Below are 24,875 nucleotides of genomic sequence, written 5' to 3' on the forward strand. Positions count from 1 at the left end.
TGATTTAAATAATTGAGCTTTTTCCCACCATCAAGAACTGCCCTGGTGGGATTCAAGATCTGTATATAACTGGCTTGAAGCCTAACTTGCCTCCTCTCTCTCTCTCTTCAGTAAAAGGAACTGGTCCAGGTATCTGCACCCACTAAGGCAGTGCCTCTCACGAGACCAGTCAGAGCTGTTTACTGTCCTCTTGGCCTCATCTTCCCCGTCCCACCCCCACCCCACCCCTCTCCCTACCAGTGGCAGCCCTGCTGGGTGGCACAGATGTTTTAATGAAATAGTCTAATGGTTATAAGAAGGTCGGGAGGCTGCAGATTTTCAGAGACCGTATGGGGAGAAGCAATTTAATTAACTGTCACTGCCTCTCGCAGAAACATGATAAAGTTCTGCCAAAGTTTTAGAAATTGGTGAAGTTGAGGTTTGCAAACTTCGTCAGGCTAAAGTAGCAGGACCCATGTGGTTTAAGGCCTTATTAGAACTTTGTCAATTGAAAACAGAGAAAAAATGATGAAGTTTTCACACTGAACACCCTGAGACTCCAGTCAAAAACCATTAAGGGAAGAAGCCAATTTGTACACTGGTGGACTCTGCAAGGACACATCCTGCACAGAAGGATCGGAGAGATGTTGTTTTCCCAATTTAGATTGGCTGTGTGAGTAATGCTCCCCTGTTCACCAAACCAGACACAACAGGTTTGATTAGACAGGGACAAGTTTGTCCAGAAGGGGTTGCATTTATCCAGTTTGACAAAAGATCAGAAATAAGAAGAGGGAAAAATGCAAACGACCTAGGCTAGCTTTGGGCAAGGCTGCTTGTCTTGGAGGCCACAGGGAGCGACCCTGACACTTGAGATGCAGTGCAGCATCTATCTGTTTCCATAGCAACAAGAATTGCTCAACCTGTGCTTTCTGAACATAGCCACCCTAATCAGGAGCTTCTGCTGAATTCAGCTTTGGCCCTTGCGGGGGGTAAGGGCATCAAAAACACATCTTTCACCCTTTTGCAGCTCTATATCTATGGCCAGTTTTAAGCCCCGGGTTTCTCTGAACCTTGCAGCAATCCTAACCAGAATTAAAATGTGGTGCTGCTTTCTCAGCTGGATCACTCACCATCTGTGCAATTTGGAGAGGCTGGCTTATCCTTACGGGATGATCACGACTGGACTTTCTGGTATAAATGTCCCAAGAGACATCTTCTAGCCTGGTGCTTTTTCATCTGCATACCTTACCTTGCTTAATATGCTGATGAGATTTAAAATCATCTAGCATCCAGATATTTTAGCCTCTCGAGAGCCAAGCGTGGGAGGTTGCTCATGATTTTAATAACACCAAATGCAAAGGCCAAGGCTTGGTTTTAGGCAACAGAATGGAACAGTGCCTAGAAGTGTATTGACTGAACTTGGAGTCAGAAAGACCCAGGTTCAAATCCTGCCTCAGCCATTAGCTATGTGGCCCCAAGTAAATTCAATTTAAAGGCCCTATCAGCACCTCAGTTTCCTCATATGTAAAATGTGGATAAAAATGAACTACAAGATATAAAAAATCACTTTGCAAAACTCTAAAGCATTACAGAATTCACTAGTTATCATGATTTTTTGACCGTGACAAACTAAGAAGCCTCCATGACCAACAAGCCTTGGGGGCTGCCTTCCACTTGGAGGGAAATGGAGTGGGGCGAGGGGGGAAAGGGTTCCTTTAAAACCAGTCAAGACCCACAAGCATTACTCTGTAATGTGACTCTTTTGAGCTCTAAGCCTGGAATTAGGAGTCCTTAGTTCAAATTTGACCTCAGACACTCACTAGATGTGTTGACCCCTGGGCAAGTCACTCAACCCCAAAGGTTTGCCTTAGTGTCCTCATTTATGCTGATGGAAATAATAAATAGGTACTACCTCTCCAGCATTGTTGTAAGGATTTAATGCGGTAGTATTATAAAATGCTTAGCAAGGTCCCTGGCATGTAGTAAGTGCATCTAAATTAGCTGTTTATTATTATTGCTCACTACTCACTATTTGGTAGTCAGAGTGGCACTGATTGGAGCATAAAACTCATTTTGCAACATTTTTCATGTGCTTGCGTCATAATCAAAATGAGAAGTGAAAAGATTTTTTGTACTTTTGGATTTAAATGTCTGAGACCTTCCAAAGCTAGACCAATTTTAAGTTTCTTAAGTTAATTTCCCCTTGAAATATATAAAACAGACATTTGAGTAGACTGAATTAACTAACCAGCCCCTGTGGATCAGTGGGAAACAATGGAGCATGCTTTAACTTACAAGACAAAAATTTGTTTCATTTAGTGTCTCCACAAACCGGAAAAGCAATTTTTTTCTTTTTAGTTGTTTAAAGATGTTAGGCTGACACTGAGTGGGTTTTTCTCAATAGCTTAAACATTTAAAATGATTGATGCCTTGAAGGTTGACAGTAAATTGCTTTCCAAAGTAGATCTCATTGCCACTTAATCTTCAGGATTTTTAAAGTGGTCTTAAGAGTAAGTAGCATGCCTGCCTCAACTTCTAATACCACTGGGGAGGAGGAGAGTAATTGTACACTGAGCCACGGCCAAGCTGTCGAAATAAAAGTACAGAGATTTTTCAGAAGTCCAGATCTGAATGAGAAAATTGACTAAAGGATTCCAAAGAACCTCTGAGAGGATTTCAGAATTGAATTTAATCTCTAAGACATCATAAACATGCCTTGGTTGATTCTTTGAAATCCAGAATCTTTTGTCGAAAGGGCATATTCAATCTAATCTTAAACATTTATTAAGTACCTACTATGTGCCAGGCATTGGTGCTAAGCACTAGAAATACAAAAAGAAGCAAAAGAGACAATCTGCACTCAAGGAGCTCATGAAATTTCTAATGGGAGAGACAACAGAGAAACACATATACAATAAAAGTAAGGCAAGCTATATACAGGGTCATTTTATAATTGACAGAGGGGAAAGGCACTCGAATTAAGAGGGGCTGGGGAAGGCTTCCTATACAAAAGGTGAAATTTTAATTGGTACTTTGAAGAGACCTTCTGGTTTCAAAGATCATTCAGCAGAGTTTAAAATCATAATGATAACTCTGCTTTTTTAATAGCATAGAAATACTTTGAGCATTGTGTATCTCACATCATTTCTTGAATGCACTCAATTTTTTTCTCTTAGTAAGATTTTGTTTTGAAAACATTTTCATATATATTTTGCTCTCTATAAACAAGAAGACTTTAATTTGTAGTTTTAAAGATACTTCTCGAGAGCTTTTTGTATTGCTACTTGACTATTTGGGGAATTGCTCCTTGTTTCTGTTCAATTTTCCTTTAATTTCATGTGTGTTGTGTAGTTTTTGCCTTTGACACTTTAAGATCATAACCTTTTTATTTTTTGGTTTAAATAAAAGGGAATTCCCAAAGAGTTTTCCATTGTCTCAAAGACACATCTTAGGATTTGCTTCCAATTTGGAATTGGAGGGTCAAATAAAATAACATACGTGAAGGCCTTTTGTAAACAGAAGTATGCTCCTCCCAATTCCTGTGAATTGCAGGATTAATAATAGTTATAATAATAATGATGTTTGCAAAGCACTTCACAGCTATCTCATTTTATTCTCACAACCACCCTGGGAAGTAAGTATTAATAGAAGTCTCCATTTTGAACATTATACACCGTACCAGCAATATTGTGGGATGGTCAACTGTGACAGACTCAGCTACTCTCAGAACTGCAGTGATCTGGGACAATTCTGAAGGACTTAGGACAAAGAACACTAGCCACCTCCAGAGGAAGGACTGTTGGGGGCAGATGCACATCAAAGCATCCTATCTTTCACTTAGTTTGTTTATGGTTTCATTGCGGGGGGTGGGGTTGGTTTTATATGAGCATTCTCTTACAAAGTGACCAATGTGGAACAATGTTTTGTATGATAATACATGTATGTATAATCCACTTCAAATTGTTTACCATCTCTGGGAGCGAGGGAGACAATTTGGATCTTATAATTTTGGAAAATGTATGTTGAAAATTGTTATTACATGTAAATGGGAAAACAAAATATCTTTGAATAAAAACATATATATGTCACAAACACACACATGCACAGAAAATATGTCTCCATTTTTCAGATTAGGAAACTGAAGCAGTCAGAGATTAGGTGACTTGCTCTGGGTCATATGGTTTAATTGTCTTAGGCTAGATTTTGAACTCATATCTTTTTGATTCCTGGTCTAGTGTTTTCTACCCACTGCTCCACCTAGCTGCCTCAGCTAGTATTTATATCACTTTTTATGGCTTACAAAATATTTTACAAATATTATCTCATTTCATCATGCTCACAGCAACCCTCAGAGGTAGTTGCTATTATTTTCTTCATTTTACAGATGAGGAAACTGAGGCAAACAGAGGCAGATACCAAAGACTAGATTCAAACCTTCTCGTCTTGAAGCCCTCCACTATCCAGTGTACCACTTTGCTGCCTCCTGCAAGGATTGCCTTGGAAAACATAACTGTGTGAGGGAAAGCAATTGCATTATCTGGCAAATCTCTCAAAACAGGCAACTCTGGTCCATTGGTCCATTGTGCCAAGCAAGCTTGCTTTCTAGTTTGTACCTGTGTCAAACTTTGCTCAGAGAGAAGCAACTTAGTCAAGTTCAGTGCCTCAATATACTCTGTAGATGATGAGCAAGTCTTTACTCCATCTCTGGGAAGGGAGGACTGTCATGGATATGTTACACACATGGGCTCGGTGTGATCTAATCCTTAAAGATTATGGAGACTGGCATGAGAAACTGATCTGCTTTCTTACCCCACTTCTCTCAAGCCTCCTAACTTGGTCTGGTCACTGACTAGACTTACTAAGCAGTGCCCTGTAGGCAGCTTTGCACTTCCCTTGTTCTCTAATCCAGTTTGCCAGTAGTCCCAATCCCGAGCTCATATTCCCAACTGTTACCCTTGTCTCTCCTGCGTATCCCAGAAAGGAGGCAGCCTTTTGGCAGGAGCCCAGCCTCTTTGACCTTTTTTGGTGCCATGGACACAGTTGGAGCCTTCCTCAGCATCAGCTTTATGAATGCAGAAGATGACAAAGGAAACATTATTGAAATACTGCCATCAAAATATTCAAAAATTTCTAGAATCCACAGAACAGAATCAAGAGATCTTGTATCTCCCCTTTGGATTAGGTATTGGAAGCTACATATGAAGACAGGCAGGCAGGGTGCGCCATGTACTTGCTATGGAATTAATATGCAAGATACTCTCTACACACAAATTCATATGCGCTTCTGGAGGCAATTTCCTTTCTGTAATTTTCACAGACATTGCTTGAATCCTTTCTGATAAATCACAGGTAGAAGAATCATTGTGAATGTGACTTATTTACGTAGGCACTTAGGACAAGAAAAATGAGGGTTGCATGTGATTAGGCTGGCGTACTTCATGCAACTCACGCGACTGCTTTTATTTTTCTATGGAAACCTGCATATGTGACATTTGGGATGATTATATCCATAACTCATGGGATGTGTTTGAAAATTGTACGAATGCCTATGATGATAACAAGGTACCCGTGTCCCCTGGAGCTGATGGTGGCTGGGGACCATGGCTGAAAAAATAAAGGTTCCCAAAGTGTTTTAAACCAACTCACCATGAGACTCAAGGGGATGAAATTGAGAGCTGGACGTACAGCACTATTTCCCCCTTTCAGCACACACACACACACACACACACACACACACACACACACACACACACACACACAATTAGATTTGCAAGACCCGAGGCAAATACCTTTGTACTATAGCTAACCCTTTTCATCCCTGGCATCCTATACTGTAAATTGTGGTGCAGAAATCCAGTGTGACCATTGTCTTCCATGACTTTCAGCATTTCCCAAATCAATTCTTCCCTTCTCACCTCAGAATTGGATCTCTAGGCTCTAATGCTGGTTGTCCTGAAAGTGGAGGATAATCCTTTTTAGCTTAGTTGTTCTGACCACCAGGAAGTCTGTCTACCTCCTGATCTGGGCACAGAAAGTTCCTTGGAATTGTTGCTGAGAAGTGCCCTCTGGTTCTCTGGGGATATTTTGTCGACTGAAAGAAATCACTAAATCTCTAAACTACCCAGGGATGTACGTGTGTTTGCCCTGAACACTAAGATTTCTTAGTAGGACTCAAGCAGGAGTTCTTAGATGATAAATGAACATCACATTGTCATTGTGCACGTCTTGACATTTACTGTTTCTGAGCTGAGGTTCATAAGCCCGGAACTAACAGTCCTCAGAGATTTATGCAATTTATGAGTCTTCTTGTCTTCTCCAAGACTTCTTATTATCTCTGAGACTCTGAACTGTGGCATTAGATGTGTGCACAAGAAATGCCCTGGTCTGATTCCAATGAGCTTTGCTGCTGAGGTCTCAGGGTCCCCAAGCAGGCTCAGAAGTGAGCCATTAGAATCCTCCTGGGTCTTCCTGAGGTGGAACTTTTGGTCCCTGCAACAACCAACTTAACTTCCTCTAATATCTGCCTCTTACAATCTTAACTCTGGAACCAGCCTGGAAACCATGCCATTCAATTAGCTCTCTGCCTAGTAGGAGTTGGACATATGAAACTTTCTGATGTTTTTCTGTGGTGCACAGCTACTGTGAGAACAGGCCACATGGGACTATTGTCTCTCTCCCTTTCTTTAGCCACAGCTACAGGTCCCTGTGTCTTTCTCACACTGATCGCACCTACTAGAGTCCTTTCTTCCTCTTTACCTCTTTTCTCATCCCACCATACTACAGAAACTCAGTCCCACCAGTTTCCAATCTCATTTTATGCTTAGCACTCTGGAAAGACACCTAACCATCAAAGCCTAGGCTGGGGTTAGGGAAGATCAGTGCACTGTTTGGGAGGGAATGTAGTCCAAAGATTTTCTCCCAATAACCAAGATTCTCCCTGATCCTGACATTGTGACTAGGCTATATTTCCAGAAGGGGAGACCAGGGCTTCTTAAAGACTCTCCAGGGCCACATTCTAGTCACAGTTCTCATATGTAACTATATGAGATCGAATTTGCCTCGTCTTATTTAGAATCTTAAGTTCTAAGCAAGCATGTTGAGATCCTTAGAGCCTGTGACAAAAGAGAAGCCTAAATGATAACAATAATAACAGCTACCATTTATATGGTTGCTATGTGTCAGGCACTGCACTAAGCACTTTATAATTATTATCTCATTTGAACCTCACAACAACCCTGGGAGCCATTATCTCCATGTTACAGATGAGGAAACCGAGGCAAAGAAAAGTAACTTTTGTAGGGTCACACAGCTAGTAAGGGTCTGAAGCTGGAAGACTCGAGTCTTCTACCTAGCTGACCCTACATTGTTAGGAGAAAGGATAGCTAGGATCCCATGGTCTCCAGCACACATATAAATTACCTAGAGAAGACATAAATTCTTACCCTGGGTGTTTTGATAAGCAGGCCATGTTTAAGAATATGATAGAGTCAATGCGATGGAGCAGATGCATTTTGGGGGCCTCTTCATAATAATAATTAGACATTTATGGCAAATGCTGGGCTAGGACCCAAGTGATATGGGTGTCTTGGAATGGCAAGCTTATCTACTCAACAGATGACTCAAAAGGTAGGAAGGTTAGCTGAGATGTTAGTTGACAGTGTTAGGATCCAAAAAGATTTCAGCAGTTGTTAGAACTTTGAACCAAATCTAATCAGTTGAAAGAAGAAAGAAGAAAGGATCATAAGAGCCAAAAGGGATGGAAACAAGGCTAGAGAGTTGACGTGACTTGCTGAGGCTGCACAGCCAGTAAATAAATGGCTCATCATTTTCTGTGCTATGTTTCTGCTGGATTGGGTTTGTTTTGGTCCCCACACTGTGCTCGTCCCTTTTGAGTTTCATGTTTGCCCTGCCTGGATGGGGGAAGGGTTTTCTGTAGGTGAAGGAATGTTCCACTCTCCTTTTGATAGAAAGGCAAGGGACTCTGGGGACTGAATGTTGCACACAGAGGAGACAACTCCTTGTATTGCTTTTATTTTCCTTTTTTTTTTTGGTGTGAGTGCTCAGGTTTGGGAGGATATCCAGAAGCGACTAATCCAAGAATTTTTTAACTTAAAAATTCAACCAACCAAATTTATTTTTTTTTCATTTTACCTACAATAGCTATGCCCTGTGAGCTAAGCCCAAAAGCTAATGCAGTTCCACTTGTATGCTAGTCAGAATTGCATACCTGTTTCCTAACTTCACTTCTTTGGCTGGCTTTCAGCCAGCAATGCAAGAAGGGCTCATGTCATTTGTATGGATGACCCTTGGTGCTTCCAGTTTCCAAAGTGGGAATAAGCCATGCTAATTCAAAAAGGGTAAGGGAGAGCGGGGAGGGGGCTCCATGCCATTTGCTCCTGAGCGTCAGACAAAATTCTGCCTGGTAATTATTGGACCCCATGAAGCTGAGCTATAGCTTCTGAATATGGATGAGGGCGTCTGTTAGAGATGTACCTGCCAGCAGAATATTAAGTAGAGCATTTGTTAAGGTGTCTAAGGAAGGTTGTGATTTGGCTCCATCACCTCATATTAAAATTGGGTTTTGCCAGCTGCAGATCTCATTTGTTTTTTTCCATCGATCATGACCTCAGTAAATTATAATTCTGAGTCTGTTTATTAGAGCAGAGTGAGGAATAGCAACTAGAGCCGACCAGTCAGATACTGCCAGGGGGACAGAATAAACACATGAGAGGCAGGACTTTCAAAATGGGGACTGATCTCTACCAGACAAGGGAATCAAACTTGACTCATACATGAGGAGAAGAGAGCAGCCACAGAGTGATACGGGGCAATCAAAGTTGAGCAACCATCTCCGAGGCCAGAGTACAGTGGTGCCCAGAGGCGTAGGAAGGCAAACAGAACCATTTTCAGTAGACTACCAGAAGCTTGCTTTTCCAATTTTTCCTGTCACAGAGCTCGAAACTATTTATATCAAATCTGCTAAGGAGAACAAAAACTGACCCCTTTAGAGTTAAATATTTTTTGTTGGCCTTGCCTATCTGCTAGTGAAATGCTACTTGTTAGCAAAAAAGGGAAGAAATCAGTGTGTATGTGTGTGTGTGTGAGAGAGAGAGAGAGACAGACAGACAGACAGAGAGGAAGAGAGAGAGAAGAGAAGAGAGAGAGGAAGAGACAGACAGACAGACAGACAGAGAGGAAGAGAGAGAGAAGAGAAGAGAGAGGAAGAGACAGACAGACAGACAGACAGAGAGAGAGGAAGAGAGAGAGAAGAGAAGAGAGAGAGAGGAAGAGAGAGAGACAGACAGACAGATAGAGAGGAAGAGAGAGAGAAGATAAGAGAGAGAAAGAGAGAGAGAGAGGAAGAGAGAGAGAGAGAGAGAGAGAGAGAGAGAGAGAGAGAGAGAGAGAGAGAGAGAGAGAGAGAGAGAGAGAGGAAGGAATTAGGGAAGGGATGTCAGTTACAGCAGCAGAGCTATGGACTAAAACTGATAAACCCTTTCAGTCCATGCCCCTTTCCTGCTCTGGAAAAAGAAAGGGCTGAGAGATGAATAAGATATCATGCCCTTCCCATAATTCCCCTTTTGAGGGCAGAGGTTTTATCGGTAAAACAGGGGTGAGTGAATCAGGCAGAACCCACTCCTGCTAGGGTGAGCCCATGTGGCTGTGGCAGCTGGTAGCAGAATTTCCCCAGGCAGCAGGCAGATTTTCAAGGGAGTTCCCTTCAGTGCAAGGAAGCCTAGAAAGGTTTGTTAATAAGGCATCTTCAATCTCTCTTTCACCCCTGGTTCCTTGCCATCTGCTTACAAATGTATTCAGGTCTCCCCAGGCCTAAAAAACTCTGCCCATACCCCAAATACTTTGCTTTTATTCATAGATCTTGTGGCATCTATTACTGTGCTCCACAATCCTCAGTAGAGACTCTGCACCCCAGCTGTCACACCAGCCTTCTCTGGATCTCCATTTACCTCTCTAACTACCACTTCTCTGCCTTTTTTCCCCGACTCCTTTTCTCTTTTCTTTTGCTTTGATGTGGATATTCCTCAATAGACCTTCCCTTGGCCATCTCTTCCTTTCTCTCCACTCCCTCCCTTCCATGACTTCAACTACCTCCTCTTTGCAGATGACTCTCACATATCTATCTCTAGTCCTGACATTGATTCTGAGCCCTAGGCCCACATGTCCTGCCTCCTACTTCTCTCTGCCTGGATGTTCCAGCAGTACCTCAAGCTCACAATGTCCAAATCCAAACTCATTCTCTTTACTCCTAAACCTACTCTTCATTTTGACTTTACTGTTCTGTGTATAGCACTATGTAGCAGTTACCTCATCTGCCGTGTCCGTGATTTGGCATTAATGTTTAATTAACAAAACTTAATTTAATTAATCAATGACTTAGCATTAATGTTGACTCTATTCTCCTTCAGTAGACCTTGCAATAGACCCTCTACCTCTAGCCTCTTTTTCCTCCTTACCAGTGCCAGAATGTTTATGTCCAGTGTATGTGTTCCTTTAATTAGCTGAAGTGCTTACTATGTGCCCAGCACTGTGCTAAGCACTAAGGATTCAAAGATAAGGGAAATACAGGATTCCTGCTCTTAAGGAGCTTCTTTTCTAATGGAGGAAATAATATGTAATTAACTATGGACATAGAAGATAACTATAGCCTGAATGGGAGGTAATCTCAGAGGAAAACACCAACCATTATGGGAGAGCATTAGTGGAAGGCAAGATTGGAGCTGAATCTTGAGGGAAGCTAGGAAAACTGAGAGATACAGGTGAAAGAGAGAGAGAGCATTCCAGCTATGAGGGACAGTCAGTTCAAAGACATGGATTTTGGAGAAGTGGTAGAATCTTGTGGGAAGAGCAGTAAAGAAGGTTGCTGTCACTGGATACTAAAGGACATGAAGAGGAATCAAATGTAAGGTCTGAAAGGGAGGAAGGAGCCAGCCCATGAAGGGCGGTGAATGCCAAAGAGAGGATTATATATTTTTTTATGCAGAGATCTGGCAGTTTAGGTCATTTTACTACTTTATCAAAAAATCTTGAATGACTTCCTGTTGTTTTAGAAGTTAGTTTGACAGGACAGCTAGGTGGCTTCACAGATTGAGAACCAGGCCTAGAGATGGGAGGTCCTGGGTTCAAATTTGGCCTCAGACAATTCCTAGCTGGTAGACAAATCACAATACACTATCTATTCTAATGGGGAAGATAAGGGTTTTTAAAAAATAAGTAAGTTAGAAATTCCTTTATTTGGACCTCCATAATATCACACCATCCTACTTTTCTGGTTTTATCCTCCCTCTCTTTGTTTCAGGCCAAACTCTGAATCTTTGTTCCTCTGCCTTCCCAAAACACCCTGCAACCACATGGGCTATTGTTTAAACTGTTCTCTATACCTCAAAGGCCCTCCTGTCCCACTTTACCTGTGAGATAGAGCTGAGTTTATTCTTTTATTATCCCATCTTAGACATGAAGAAACAGATTGAGAGAGGGAAAGGAACTTGTTTAAGATCATATAGCTAAAGTTAAATGACTTGAGGCCTAATCATTCCAGTAATGGAACCATTCCAACTCATCTGACCTTCTGATGACTCTTGATGAATGTTATCATCCATCCTTTGGAGAAATGCCAGATCTTTCCGTGTGTGTGTGTGTGTGTGTTTGTGTGTGTGTTTGTATGTATGAGAGACAGAGACAGATAAGCAGGCAGATGGACAGACTGACTGACTGACAGAGGCAGGTCAGTGAGCTCCCAGGCCTTACAAGCATGCACAGTATCCTCTGGCTGCTACAAACCTGCACATGGACTTTAGGGTATACAGAAATTTTTATGACATTCTTACAGTATGACAAATAATAGTCATTTGAGTGACTGCTGACAGACTTTAGAGTGATAGACTCCAAAGAGTACCTACACAGAGAAATCTCAGATTCAGTTGACCCAAATGTTGTTTTTAATCTATATAGATGGTAAGGTCTGAAGTGGTCTCTAGAGTGAAGAACCAAAATTGTTTAGTGGAGTTGTTTAAAATGTTACCATAACAAACAAAATCCTAAAGGCTGATGCTATAACCACTGGTCATCTTAAAGGGTTACAGAGTTAAGAGACAGATGCCATGTCATTAGAATAACCAAATAAGACTAGGCTGAAAAGATCTGCCATTTTCTCAAAGGATGGAGAATCAGATGCAATAAAAGGCATCTGAAGGACAGAAGTGCTAGAGTGGTTCTGTCAATGTAATGATGAAAGGGGCTCATCAAGTCAAGAGAGATCCCCAAATCAGTTAACAAATGTCTAGCTCCAAAAAGCCATTTCATTTGACTGCTAGTTGTCACTAGTTGACTTGTAAGGGGAAAAGAACAGTCAAGAAAGAAATAACATATATTTACATAATAACATCATCAAAAAATAGTGAAAGAAAAGAAGATAGAAGACTTATTGTTCATGAGCATCATAGTTTAAAAGGAAAAGATAACTGAGTTGCAAAAGGTTATAGAGGGGAAGCAAAAGAGAAAGAAAATGTAGAATGGAGCTGAATTGGAGAGTCAAAATAGTATGGTGTAAATAATGGTCAGCTTGTAGTAAGAGGAGCTACATCCAAAGCATGGCCCTGCCTCTTATTATCTATGTGGTCATGAGCAAGTCACAGACTCTCTGGACCTCAGTTTTCTTATCTACAAAATGAGTTTTTCTGAAAGAGAGGACCCATATAATTCCTTCTAGTTCCAAATCTATAAGCCTAGTCTATTGAGGAAATGAGATAGAGATAGACACTTGACTTGTGATTTCATTGGTATAGGGAGTTCTTGGTAAGGATCTGTCTTTACCAGTTTACTTCCTCTGCAATTTATAGGCTTAGAAAGTTGCCTAGATTACTGAGATGTTAAGTGAATTGCCCAAAGTCACATAGCCAGTAGAGGTCAGTGGTAGAACTAGAACCCAGGTCATCCTGACTCCCAAACTAGCTTTACCTACTATACCACTGTACTGTAGATTCATGGCAAAACTTGAATGGTTCTAATAGAAAATGTGCTTTTTCTAAAATGTGGTTAGGAAATTTAGGGGAAAATGATTGTAATTCAGGACCCAAAGAATTTATAAATAAATGCAAAAAAAAACAAGACATTTTAAACATTTTTTTTACAAACTATCACACAATTAGAACAGTAATCCATAAGGAAAATAGGATAAAAAGACTCAGGCCTACATGAAGACTAAAATGAATTGTTTAAAAATGCTTAGTTGGAGAGGGGGCTTCTGGTCAGCACAGGTATATAATCTCTTCTACCAGGGAAGATGAACTCGGTGGATGACTTAAGGATTGGAGTTCTGAACTGCAGTAAGCTAAGAACCTACTGCATGAAGTCTAGCCCCAACATGGTGATTCTTGGGAGCAGGGATGAGCCAGGCTGCCTAATGAGGGGCTGCCTAAGTCAGAAATGGGACAGGTCAAAGCTCCCATGCCAATCAGCAGTGGGCACCTATGAGTAGCTACTGCATTGGCTGCCTGAATGAGATAGGGAGACCCAGATTCCAAGAAAAAAATACTTAGATCAAAGACTAAATTATAGAAACAATTAAAAATTATATTGAAGATAATGACAATAATAAAAGAACACATTAAAATTTATGGGACTCAGTGAAAGCAGTTCTTAGAGGCAAATTTATTTTCCTGTGCTCTTATAAGAAGAAAATAGAAAGAGAGACTATTAATGACTTGAGTTTGCAATTAAAAAGGAGAAACTCAATAAAAAGAACACTAAAATAAGCACAAAAGATGATATAGCTCAATTCAAAGGAGAAATTAACAGAAGGGAGAGCCAGAACAGCAAATTGAGTAAATAAAAGAACCAATTTTTTAAAAGATCCACAAAACTAATAAACAGTTCATTTAACCAAAAATTAGAGCCAAGGCAGCCAAATTATCAAAACAAAAAGGCAGAATCGCATTGAATAATGAGGAAAAATTTTTTTAAGTATTCAAGAATATTGCATGTAATTATACTAGAAAAATTGATAATGCAAAAGAAATGGATGAGTGCATTAAATATATAAAGCATCCAAATTGACAAAATGAGAAATAGATCATCTAAACAAAATAATAACAGAAAGTAAATTGAACTGCATATAAATGAAGCACCATGTAAAAAAGGAAGGAAGGAAACATACATTAAGTGCCAACTGTGGACCAGGCGTTGTGCTCAGGGTTTTCTGCCTCCAAGCTCAGCACTCTATCCTCTGTACCACCTAGCCGCTGATGTGCAAAAACACACCATGAACAAATGAAATAAAATTTAGAAAGAACTGCCATAAATCTACATCCCGTCTTTAATAGTTAAATGGCCAAAAGAGATATCTTAATAGGTAATTCTTGAAAGAATAGACCCAGATTGTCAACAGCCACGTTAAAAAATGTTCAAAATCGCTAATAATCAGAGGAATACACATCCAAACGATTCAGATCCCACCTGATGCCCGTCAGGCGTGCTGTTGCAGTGCTGATAGAGTTGGGAACTGACCCAACATTTCTGAAAAGCAACGTAGAGCCTTTCACATTATAAAATATGGGTAGTCAGAAAGAAAAACAAGAAAGAAATAACAGAACTGAATATTGAGTGAAATGCTGGAAAACACGAGAGTTACCAATATGTAGATTCCTTCTGACCTAGTGTTCCCACTAAGGAAAAAATACAAAATGAAAAGACCTAGCTGTCCAAAAACATTCAATGAAGACTGACAGAACAAATTATGAATTGTAATGGTCGAATATCCTTGTCTCATAAAGAAAAACAAAGATATATTACACAAAGGATCATAGGTGAAGAAATCAGAATCAAAACAACAATTCACGTATTATTTCAACTGTGTAATGAAAAAAGCAATAGCAACAACAAATGTATTTTCTACATGTAGAAAAGCAGACCACGAAGGACCAGAACAAGGATGCTGGGGGTGCTACCACATGAAAGATGGTAAATGGATCTTGGGGATAGGAGAAACAAGTAAACACTAGAAATAAATTACAGGAGCTGCAAACTCAACCACAATTTCTTTGTTAAATGTGAAATGTTCTTTGTGAAATCTTTCATGCTCATTTTTCTTCTTAGGTTCTTTTTAATATATATGTATATATTTATTATGGCACTGGAAATTAAAATCTATATTTTAAAAAACTAAGGAAGGGGATAATGGATTAACTCATATTTCTTTTTTTTTTATTTTATTTAATTGATTAATTTAGAGCATTTTTCCAGGATGACAAAAATCATGTTCTTTTCCTCCCCTCCCTGCACCCCCCTCCCATAGCCTACACACAATTCCACTGGGTTTTACATGTGTCATTGGATATGAACTCTATTTCAAATAGAGAAGTTTTCTTAAGTTCTTATCACATAGATAAATTCCTTCAAAGCTCAACTCAGGGAATGCCTATACAAGAGAACTTTCTTGATCTCCCAATTAGTAGCACCCCTGCCCTAAACTCAAATTCTCTCCTATAAGATTAGTTGATCTCTGAGGTCCCTCCCAGTTCTAAGTCTGTGACCCTATTATCTATTCAAATATTTTAAATGGATACATACATAGTTTTTCTCCCCAAGGGAAGGAATGATTTAATTTTTATCTTTGCATCTTCACGGCCTAGCACAGTCCCTAGCTGAGGGTGTTGATGGATTGGACACTGCCTAAGCTCTTATGTTTTTAGTGCTATTTTTATGTACTAGTTTTAGTACATTTAGTACATTTCCAAAGTGCTTTCTCCGATAACAGCCCTGTGAGATAGGGAGTACAAATGTCATTGGCCAATACCATTTTACAGAAAGGCTCAGAAAGATTACCTAAAATCAAATAGCTATTAAGTGTCATTACCAAGATTTGAACTTGGGTTTTCCGACTCTGGGCCAACATGCTGCCTCTCCAAACTTCTTCATTAGATCTGTTTGCCCCTCACCCATGCAACCCCCAACTCAGAATCCAGCATTCACACCAACTGGTCAGGGAAAAGGCTCCCACCAGGTGCTTTACCTAATCCTTGGCATTCTTATCTCTTTAAGTACTTAGTTCTCTCTCTGTATTCTGTACCCCAGTATATTCTAAGGCTCCGATAAAGAGCTATCTTCCCTGGGACATCCACCTCCTCCAGCATGCTTGTATAACCACACACACTGTATATCCCAAAGAGAATAAATATTCACCCATTTACTCACAGCAGTGCAGCTGGTCATCGGTTGTGGGGGTCATATCATTGAAAAACCAGTCATCATCCTCCCAGCTCACCATATTACCAGGGTAGCATTTCTGAAAGTCCCCATTTTCCAAGATGTGGTCCCATAGCTGAAAGTAGTACAAACTGCCCACGGTACCTTGGGCCACCCTATCTAGCTGGCCTTCTTCATTCCGATGGAAGTGCCCAAGGACCAGATTCCCATTGGCCGTCATATTCTGAGAATTGTCCATCACCACATACAGTAGCCTTGTCTTATTAAGGAAAAGCTCTAAACTGCCTTTCACTCCATCCGAGATCAGGCATACATTGTGCCATTCAGAAAGGGAAAGGCTGTGATTAACTGGAAACATTTTGCCCAGAATGTGTACTCTTAGCTGCCCGCGGTCTCCTTCTAGTTCAAGCTCTGTCTTGTGTGGACTCAAAGTACTTTTAGTTGTGTAAGAAAAAGCCATCCAGGTCTTTAAGTTGGGGTCCATCAATGCCAAGTCAACACAGGCTGTAAGGCGGATGAGTCTGGGAATGGGTCGGGCCAGCCTTACATGCTGCTCATGTCTTCCTTGGAAGTCCATTCTTTTCCCTTTCAGAGAAATTGCATCTTTCCAAAGCGTTGAGAGAGGTGGGGGAAAGTAGAAGAGGGAGGGATGAGAGAAAAGGAAACATCAGTTTTCAAAATAGAACTTTGTTATATAGCCTAAAACTCCTGATCCTATAGCAATGTACTGTATGTTTTGTCCCAAACAAACATGGAAAGTCCATAGTGGGATCATGATTATCCTCTTTTTATAGATGAAGAAACTGAGCCTTGTAGAGGAGAAATGACTTGCTCAAGGTCACACAGCTAGGAAGAATAAGAGCTGGTATTTGAACTATGGTCTTTTGACTCTCAGTCCAGCACTCTGTCCTCTCTGCCACAGTCTTACTAGATAAACGATGATTTAGACTCCAACTTATCACCTTTTTTTAGGTTGGGGGCAGGGAACAGGGAGGCAGCCCAGACCTGTGAGTTCACCAGGGAAGGGCACTCCTGGTATGAAAATTCCCTTCATAAGTACAGATGGGCAACTCATCCATCATCTACAACCTTAAAGAGTTGACTAGGGCCCTGAGTGATCAAGTGACTTGTCCAATGTCACAAATGTGTCAGAGGCAATATTTGAACCCAGGTCTTCTTATCTATTACTTCATGTTGCCTCTCTTTTCTGTATCTGCAGCATCTGGTATTTCTAGGTTAGGGCCCACCTAAGTACTAACAGGGCCCACCCCTGCTTAGCTTCTGGGATCAGACAAGATTGGGCTCATTGACAGTATGGGGAAAGGTGAACATTTTCCACATTGTAAATAATCTAGAAGAGTAGATTGCACAGAAAGAATTTTTGTCAAACTTTGAGATGTACTCTTTTTTGCAATAGATTTCCTTCCTAATTATATTTTGCCGAGGATAATATTAAAATTAGATTTGTGTTCCCTGAGTACATGCCATCTGGGCAATTTGGGGAAACGGCCAGGAGTGTGTTGGGCAGTGGAGGGAAGCCAGATGTAGATGAACAATTCGCTGCCAATAGTCCACACATATATTTTCAAAGTCACTATTTCTATTAGCTTAACTGCCTCATCATATTCGTGTTGCAATAGCAATTACTCCTGTAATGCAGCCTCCAAAGCCAAATGACATGATTGCTTCTGTTTTAGGACCTTGCTTCCTACCAGAATGTGCCACAGGGGACCTGAAGGGTAGGCTGCTCTATATAATTGGAAGGACTGCTGCCAAGTCAAGCCAAATCAGCAAGCACCTACTGTGTGTCAGGCACTGTGCTAAAGTCAGAGTATATATATACCCCTCCAAAGGGTACAAAAACCAACCTCTGCTCTCCACGAGCTCTTCATCTAATGGGAGAGACGCCTACAGACAGCCATGTACATGCACAATAAATATAAGATAAATTGGAGGTAATCTCAAAAAATTAAGGGTGATCAAGAAAAGTTTCTCACTGAAGGCAGCTTTTTAACTGAGAATTGAATGAAGTCAGGAAACACAGGGAGGGAGAGAGAAAATTCCAGGCATGGTGAACAGACCATCAAAACCCAGGCAGGAGGTAGAGTGGTTTTGAGAGGGGATGGTAAGGAGACCAGAGTCATTGGATTGTGGAGTGCATAGGGGAATACAAAATGTCAGAAGATTGGAAATGACCTGGTTAGGAGGGCTTTAAAAACCAAACAGAGGAGTTGATATTTGATTCTGGAGATGATAGGGAGCCATTGGAGTTTATTGAGTAGGGGAGTGACATACTTCTTTGCAACCCCGAATTTTGTCAAATCAACACTGTTGAATAATTCTTGCTGCTATCTCTGCATTGATTACCACTCTCTTTGGGACTCCTCTAGTCCAGACTTCTCCCTTGGATAATAGTCTGCATACCTGTATTTTGCTTGTTTCCCATCCATTATTCATGTTGTTGCTAGGTTAATTTTAGGATCATAATTTTAGAGCTGAAGGGGACCTCAGAAGTCACCTAACAAAACCCCCTTATTGTCAGATGAAAAATTTGAAGCACAGAGACCTAAAATAATTTGCCAACAGTGGTTGGTAAGTGTCAGGACCATTAATCAAACTCAGATCCTCTGACCCTACTTTTCTGACTGCGTCACTTTCCCTTCTGTCCACCTCTGATGCCATCACTTTGCTAATCCCATTCCTCTAATGGCCTTGCCTTGCTTACTCTGGAGTTGGGAGAGAACTGGACCTAGAGTTGCAAGACCTGGATTTGAGTCCCTGCTCTCCTGTTTAGAATTCTGTTTAGAACCTGGAATGAAACAGTTAGTTACCACTTTGGAAGTTATCATTTGTAAAATAAGGGGTTAAAGATGGAAGGGACTGTAAAGGTCACAAGGATAGATTTAGATTTAAAGAGGGAAGGTAGCCAAAAGTCTAACATTCTCTGATTCTCTGAATAAACTAGCAACTTGTTGGATTATTAGGAAGTCCTAGTGATGTTTTTTAAAAGCATCATTAAACATTTAATGGAAACAAAAAACCTACTTATGCTTCCATTTAAGGCCCTTGACAAGGGCCTGACTCAGATCTACCTTACCAGTCTCATCTCTTTGCCACGCACTTCATATGCCTCATAGGCCCTACTTCAACCAAATGGAGCTAGCTATCCCTTGGACAGTTCAGTTCCCACCTCCATGCTTTGATCAGACTGTTCCCAATGTCTTGAATGAATCACGTGAGTGGCTACTTGAGTTCTCCCCTCTGACTTGCTCCCTGACTACTGTGTGCAAAACCATAACAAGAACAGGGAAATTAGGGCTTTTCTTCAGGCTGCTGAAACTTAGAGGACCCTGAAAGCCCTTCTCTTCCCTCCAGCAGGTAGAAACAACTGAGCTTAGTGTGTAGTCAGTGAGAATCTCACTTTAAAAAGAAGCCACTAGATGGTGTGTTTCTTCACCCTATCCTAAATGAACTGTTTCCCATCCTGGTTCCATGCTGGTATCTTTACTGTAGCCAGCCACCCCAGCCACAGCCTCCCAGTATTTGAGGGTCTCCTCCACAGATCTATATAGCTGGGTGTTTGAAGGTACAAGGTCCTCCTCCCCCAATAACTCAGTTTGGTTTGTTCTTTTGTTCTGTTATATTTTAGATATGGGAGTTTATTGGTATAGGAAGCTCACAAAAGAGAAAATTCTCTCTACCAACATGGATCAGGCCCTTCTCTGCAACTTCTAGACTTAGAGCATTGCCCGGAGAACTAAGATATTAAACAACTTGTCCAGGGTTCACATAGCCAATATGTATCCGAGATGGGGTTTGAGCCCAGAGCTCCTTGACCAGCTCTCTGTCTGCCACGCTACCCTGCCTTTCAATTTGCCTTTCAAAGTTGATTTGAGGGTATCTTCTATGCTTCATTACCCAATCACTTCTGTGGTGATTATCTCAGACCCTAGAAGTATTAGTTATGGCTCTGCCTCTGTGTACTATACTCTTACTTATCTGCCCTGGCTCCAACCTCTGACTTTTCCTTTGGACCTGCTGTCCTCTTTGCCTTTCTGACATGCAGAGAAGGAAGGATAGAAGTTGAAGGCCAGATCAGTGGTACAGGAGGCATCTTGTTTTTCAAGAGGCAACCTAGCACCGACAAAGGCATGGACTCAGGCCCTCTTGCGACTCCTCTCAGAAAGGAATTCTGCCAACTTTATAGAAAACCTTTGACCTGTTACCAGAACATTCCATCAAAATGTTAAAAGAAGGCCAAGTACCAGACACACACACACAAATCGCATTCATCCACTATAGAGCCCCTGAGAAGTTGAATGTCTTATTTTATGGATGTTGACTATCAACCAATGCAAAGTCAAAGAGATGGCATGTTGGGTATATGACACAGAGAGGCCAATTAGGGAGGATTTCTGAGTGCAGGAAGGGGACTAAGGTGTAATGAGGCTGGAGAGATAGTTTAGGGAGTTTATGAAGGGCTTTAAAAGCTAAAAGAAGGAGTTTACATTATATTTGATTCCAAAGGTCAAGGTGAGGCTGACCTCCCCAAACAAGCTTAACTACTGTCAAGCTTCCTTCTCCCTTCCTCACCTTCTCTGAAGACAACAGAAATCTGTGGGGCAAGGTTTAAGCAAGTGAGCCCTGGGGATGATAGCCAAAGAGTAATCCCTGGAGCCGGTGTGAAGAGATGGAGATGAACACACTAGCTACATATAAGAGGACAATTTGTCATTGGTTTTTCAGAACCTGGGATCCACAGAATTTGTGTTGGAAAATGACAATGAGAAGTAGGCTGGGACTACAGCTCCAAAATGATTATGTCTCTAGTCCAATAGCTGTCCCTGGAATGAACATGATGGCCTTGTTGCTCTTGACCTAATCTTCTCATCTCACAAATTCAGAATGACAAGAAATAGGCCAGAATATTTACTTGTAGACTTGTGATGGGAAGAGAAGTTGGAGATGTTTTACCCTCTCAAGGTTAAACCTTCCTTAAGGGATCAGCAGGTATTGAGAACTCCCACTCACCCTTGGCAGCCCAGTCCAGCCCAGTCCTGCCAGCCTTCCATCACTTCAGTAGACTAGGACCATGAAAAGAGCTCTGAGAACTAAGTTCAAATTTTAACTCTGACCATTACTTATCATCTATGTGACCTTGGGCAAATCACCTCACTTCCCTGAGCATCAGTTTCTTCATCTAGAAAATAAAGGGACAGCATGGACTCTGAGGTCCCATCCAGCTCTTAATCGATGATCTTCTGTGTTATGTGCCCCTGATAGAACATAAGCACTTTGAGGGCAAGAATTGTGTCAATCTTATTTTTGCAGCCCTAGTACCTGGGACAGTGCCTGGCACGTAGTAGATGTTTAGGCAAATGCTCATTGTTTGGTCATTGTGTCTCTGGAAGGCCTCTTCTTGAGGCAGTGCTTCATAGTGGATAGAGCATTTGACTTGAAATCAAGTGCAATTCCACCCTAGATAACTACCAGCTGTATGGCCAAGGGTTAGTCACTTAGCCTCCTTGGGCCTCGAGCAACTGTATATGGAATATGTACTAAGTCATAGATGAGTTTCCTGTGCTGATGAAATTGCTGGTCTTTCATATATTTGTGTATGACATATTGAGCATTTGTAGAGAAAAATCACTGTAAAAATTCTTACCAGAGAGGAGGATCAAACAAGTCACAAGAATCAATCCACAAAGTCTCTTCTCAAGCCTCTGACATAGAAGGATCTGTGCTTTCATTGTCTAAACTGGTATTCAAAAAGTGAAGGTTATCTCTTCCTCTGAGCCTGAAACAGCCATTAAGTCATTAGTTGTTCCTCCAATTCCATACAAATAATTTTGCTAGTTATTTGTCATCAAATAATTATGATATAATTGTAATTATAGAAGAATATACTTTGTACAATATCATACAAAGGCAAGGAAGAAGCTCTATTCATTTGTCTAGGTACATTAAATTATCTGCATGAATACAGAGATCTTCACTTCCTTTTGATCTGATAGACCCCCTACCTTAGTCCATCCGTCTCTAGGACTTCATTTCTCCCCCGAATTTTGTTGTGTGTGTTTTTTAAGGACAAACTCCAGAAAGAGCCCCTACTGCCAAAGTGAACTCACAAATAACTCCTATTTTGAAAGCAAAGTCTCCGTCTTTCTTATCACTTCTACCAGTTCTGTCATAATTAATTTGAACCCAAAATCATTCATTGGAAAACAAGTTTTCTAATTAAAAATTTTAGAAACTTTACCATCTTACTGAAACCCGCTGGAAAAGCTAAGTCAACAGCACCGTTGGTGTCTGCTTATTTTAAATAAAATGCATTTTGTGAGTGATTTTCTCTGGGAAAACATTTCTCTCCCTACCTTATATTTCTTCATGCTTGAAAGTGAAATCATCATCTGGATTTGGAGTTAATTGAATAACTTTAGATCGAACATAATTTGCAAACCAAATGAGAAGCTAAAGGAGTTTTGGACTCGCTAAGAACTTATTGCTTTTTCATCGGTGGAAGGAGCCCCACTCAGCCATTACAGATCAACACCTCCTCCGCCTCTTAGTCTTAGCAAGTTGCCTAATAATATAACAGTTATAAAGTGTTTGAAAGTTTGCAAAGCACTTTCCATTGATTATCATCGTCCACTTGCATACCAATCCTGCCAGCCAGGTAATAAAATAAGTATTAGTCAGCCCATTTTACAGATGAGGAAACTGAGTCTCAGAGAAGTTAAATGACGTGGCCATGATCACATAGCTAATATATAGCAGAGGTCGATTTTGAACCTGGGTTTTCATGGCCCCAAGTCCAGCACTCAACATATTCCAAGATGACGTCTTATTGTGAATGGATACATGTCATTAAAATGCCACTTTTTACTTTCTAAAACAATTTAGTTATTCCTATTGGAACTAACAAGTGCATGCATGTGGCCTACAGCAGTTGTTTTCTTTTCATTTTTTCTTATAGACATAACAGTAATTTCAATAAAAGATCAGGCAGAACCAATAAAACCGTATGACCAGGACTAGTTGCATTTTTTAAAAAGGACATATAATCTTTTCCAATCTTTATTCATTGCAATCTGATTCTTACTCCCCTGCAATGACCCTAGGTGAGTTGAACACACTAAATGCTTTCCTGTTAATTAGTCTTTATCCCTTTCCACTTTCTTTCCTTGAAGTCCTGAAAGGATTTTCTTTAATCGAGAGTGAGTGGTCTGAATCTTAAGATAAGTGTCCGTGGAGGTGAGGGGAGCCAAACACTTGAGTCTCTCACCCTTTCCTGTCCTTTGAGGTGCCAGTGGAAAGAGAGGCCAAGTGTCTTTATCCGCTAATAGTGCTTTCCCCCCAAAATTAACTTGTATTTCCATTGTTTATCTCCTATATAAGCTTATGGTTGCTCATGTTCTTTCTCTCAGTCAAATGTGAGCTCCTTGATGGCAGAGACCATTTCAGTTTTTGTTTTTGCCTCTACAACCAAGCCAAGCACAGTGCTTGGCACTTAGTAGGTGCTTAGTAATTATTTATTGGTTGTTCGATGAACTACACCAGAAGAAGAATTACCATTCAAACTGTCAGTGTGGTGCAGTGGAAAACCAATAATCTACCAATGTTGTAATATACCTGTTTGATGCAGAATACAGCAGTTGTTGAAAAATTTAAAATGCATATCCCTCAGAGGGCAGTGGAGAAGTCCATCATCAGTGTGAGCTGGGTTCAAGCATAAACCAATATGGAAATTCTGAAGAAAAACCAGAGAAAGGGATGTAGTCAAAGAAGTGCATGGTCCATAATGAAGACGAAGATGGCCAGCACTCCACTGATGCTCTCAGGATGACAAGAAATACCAGGAAAGGACCCAGTATGTTGAGCAGGTGGCCCGTGGTGAACTTCTGGAAAGACATGGACAAGAGTCACCCTGGATGGGTGGACAGAGATGGGTTTCCATTGGCATGAGTAGAGGACATATTTCCATTGATGAGATCAGAGATCCATAGGATTATTATGAGAGCAACAGAAAGAGTATTTGACCAGAAACCAGGATTAGGGATGGCATCAGTTTTGTTGCTGACCCGAATGGAATCATCCATGGAACCTTCCCAGAAATCTATCAATCACTAAGCATTTCTGAGCACCTATTATGTGTCTTGAATATTCTGAAAATACAAAGGCAAAATCAAAATGGTCCCTGCCTTGGAAGCTAATAGAGGAATCAACATTTATCTCTACAAGTCTATAAGAAGTTTGGGGGGTAGATATAAGGTGGTGCTGGAGATGAGACTTGAACGACACCTGAGAATCTAAGAAGGATGATGTGAGGCCAAGTCATAGAGATGGGACTTGAAGTGTTGTTTATGAGGAAAAAGAAAGCCAGTTTGGCTGAATCATAGAAAATATGGAAGGAGAAAACATGTAGTAAGACAGGAAAGGTGGGATGGGGCTAGCTTGTGAAGAAGTCACAGTGCAAAACTGAGGACTTGATGCTTGATTGGGAAGGTAACAAAGACCCATGGGAGTTTCTTGAGCAGAGATGCTATGGTCAGACCTTTTCTTTAGGACGATGACTTTGGAAGGTTGAATAAAGTGAAGAGAAGCTTGAGACAGACAGACAGACAGACAGACAGACAGACAGACAGACAGACAGACAGACAGGGTAGGATATATAGTTT

At 40.8% G+C, this 24,875-nt stretch overlaps 1 protein-coding gene across 1 annotated transcript in view; it reads right to left on the reverse strand.

Annotated features, from left to right (window-relative positions):
* The window catches only part of ADGRG4 (adhesion G protein-coupled receptor G4), a 94,307-nt gene extending 72,331 nt beyond the window's left edge, over positions 1-21,976 (reverse strand). The window contains exons 1-2 of the mRNA XM_056809847.1: positions 21,863-21,976; positions 16,186-16,800 (exon numbers count right to left, since the gene is read on the reverse strand). Coding sequence (XP_056665825.1) covers positions 16,186-16,800; positions 21,863-21,947 — 700 coding nt within the window. The 5' untranslated portion in view covers positions 21,948-21,976. The remainder of the gene's footprint in view (positions 1-16,185; positions 16,801-21,862) is intronic.
* Between the last annotated feature and the right edge of the window lie 2,899 nt (positions 21,977-24,875).

This window comes from Monodelphis domestica, chromosome X (assembly GCF_027887165.1).
Source record: "Monodelphis domestica isolate mMonDom1 chromosome X, mMonDom1.pri, whole genome shotgun sequence".
Classification (NCBI taxonomy): Eukaryota; Metazoa; Chordata; class Mammalia; order Didelphimorphia; family Didelphidae; genus Monodelphis; species Monodelphis domestica.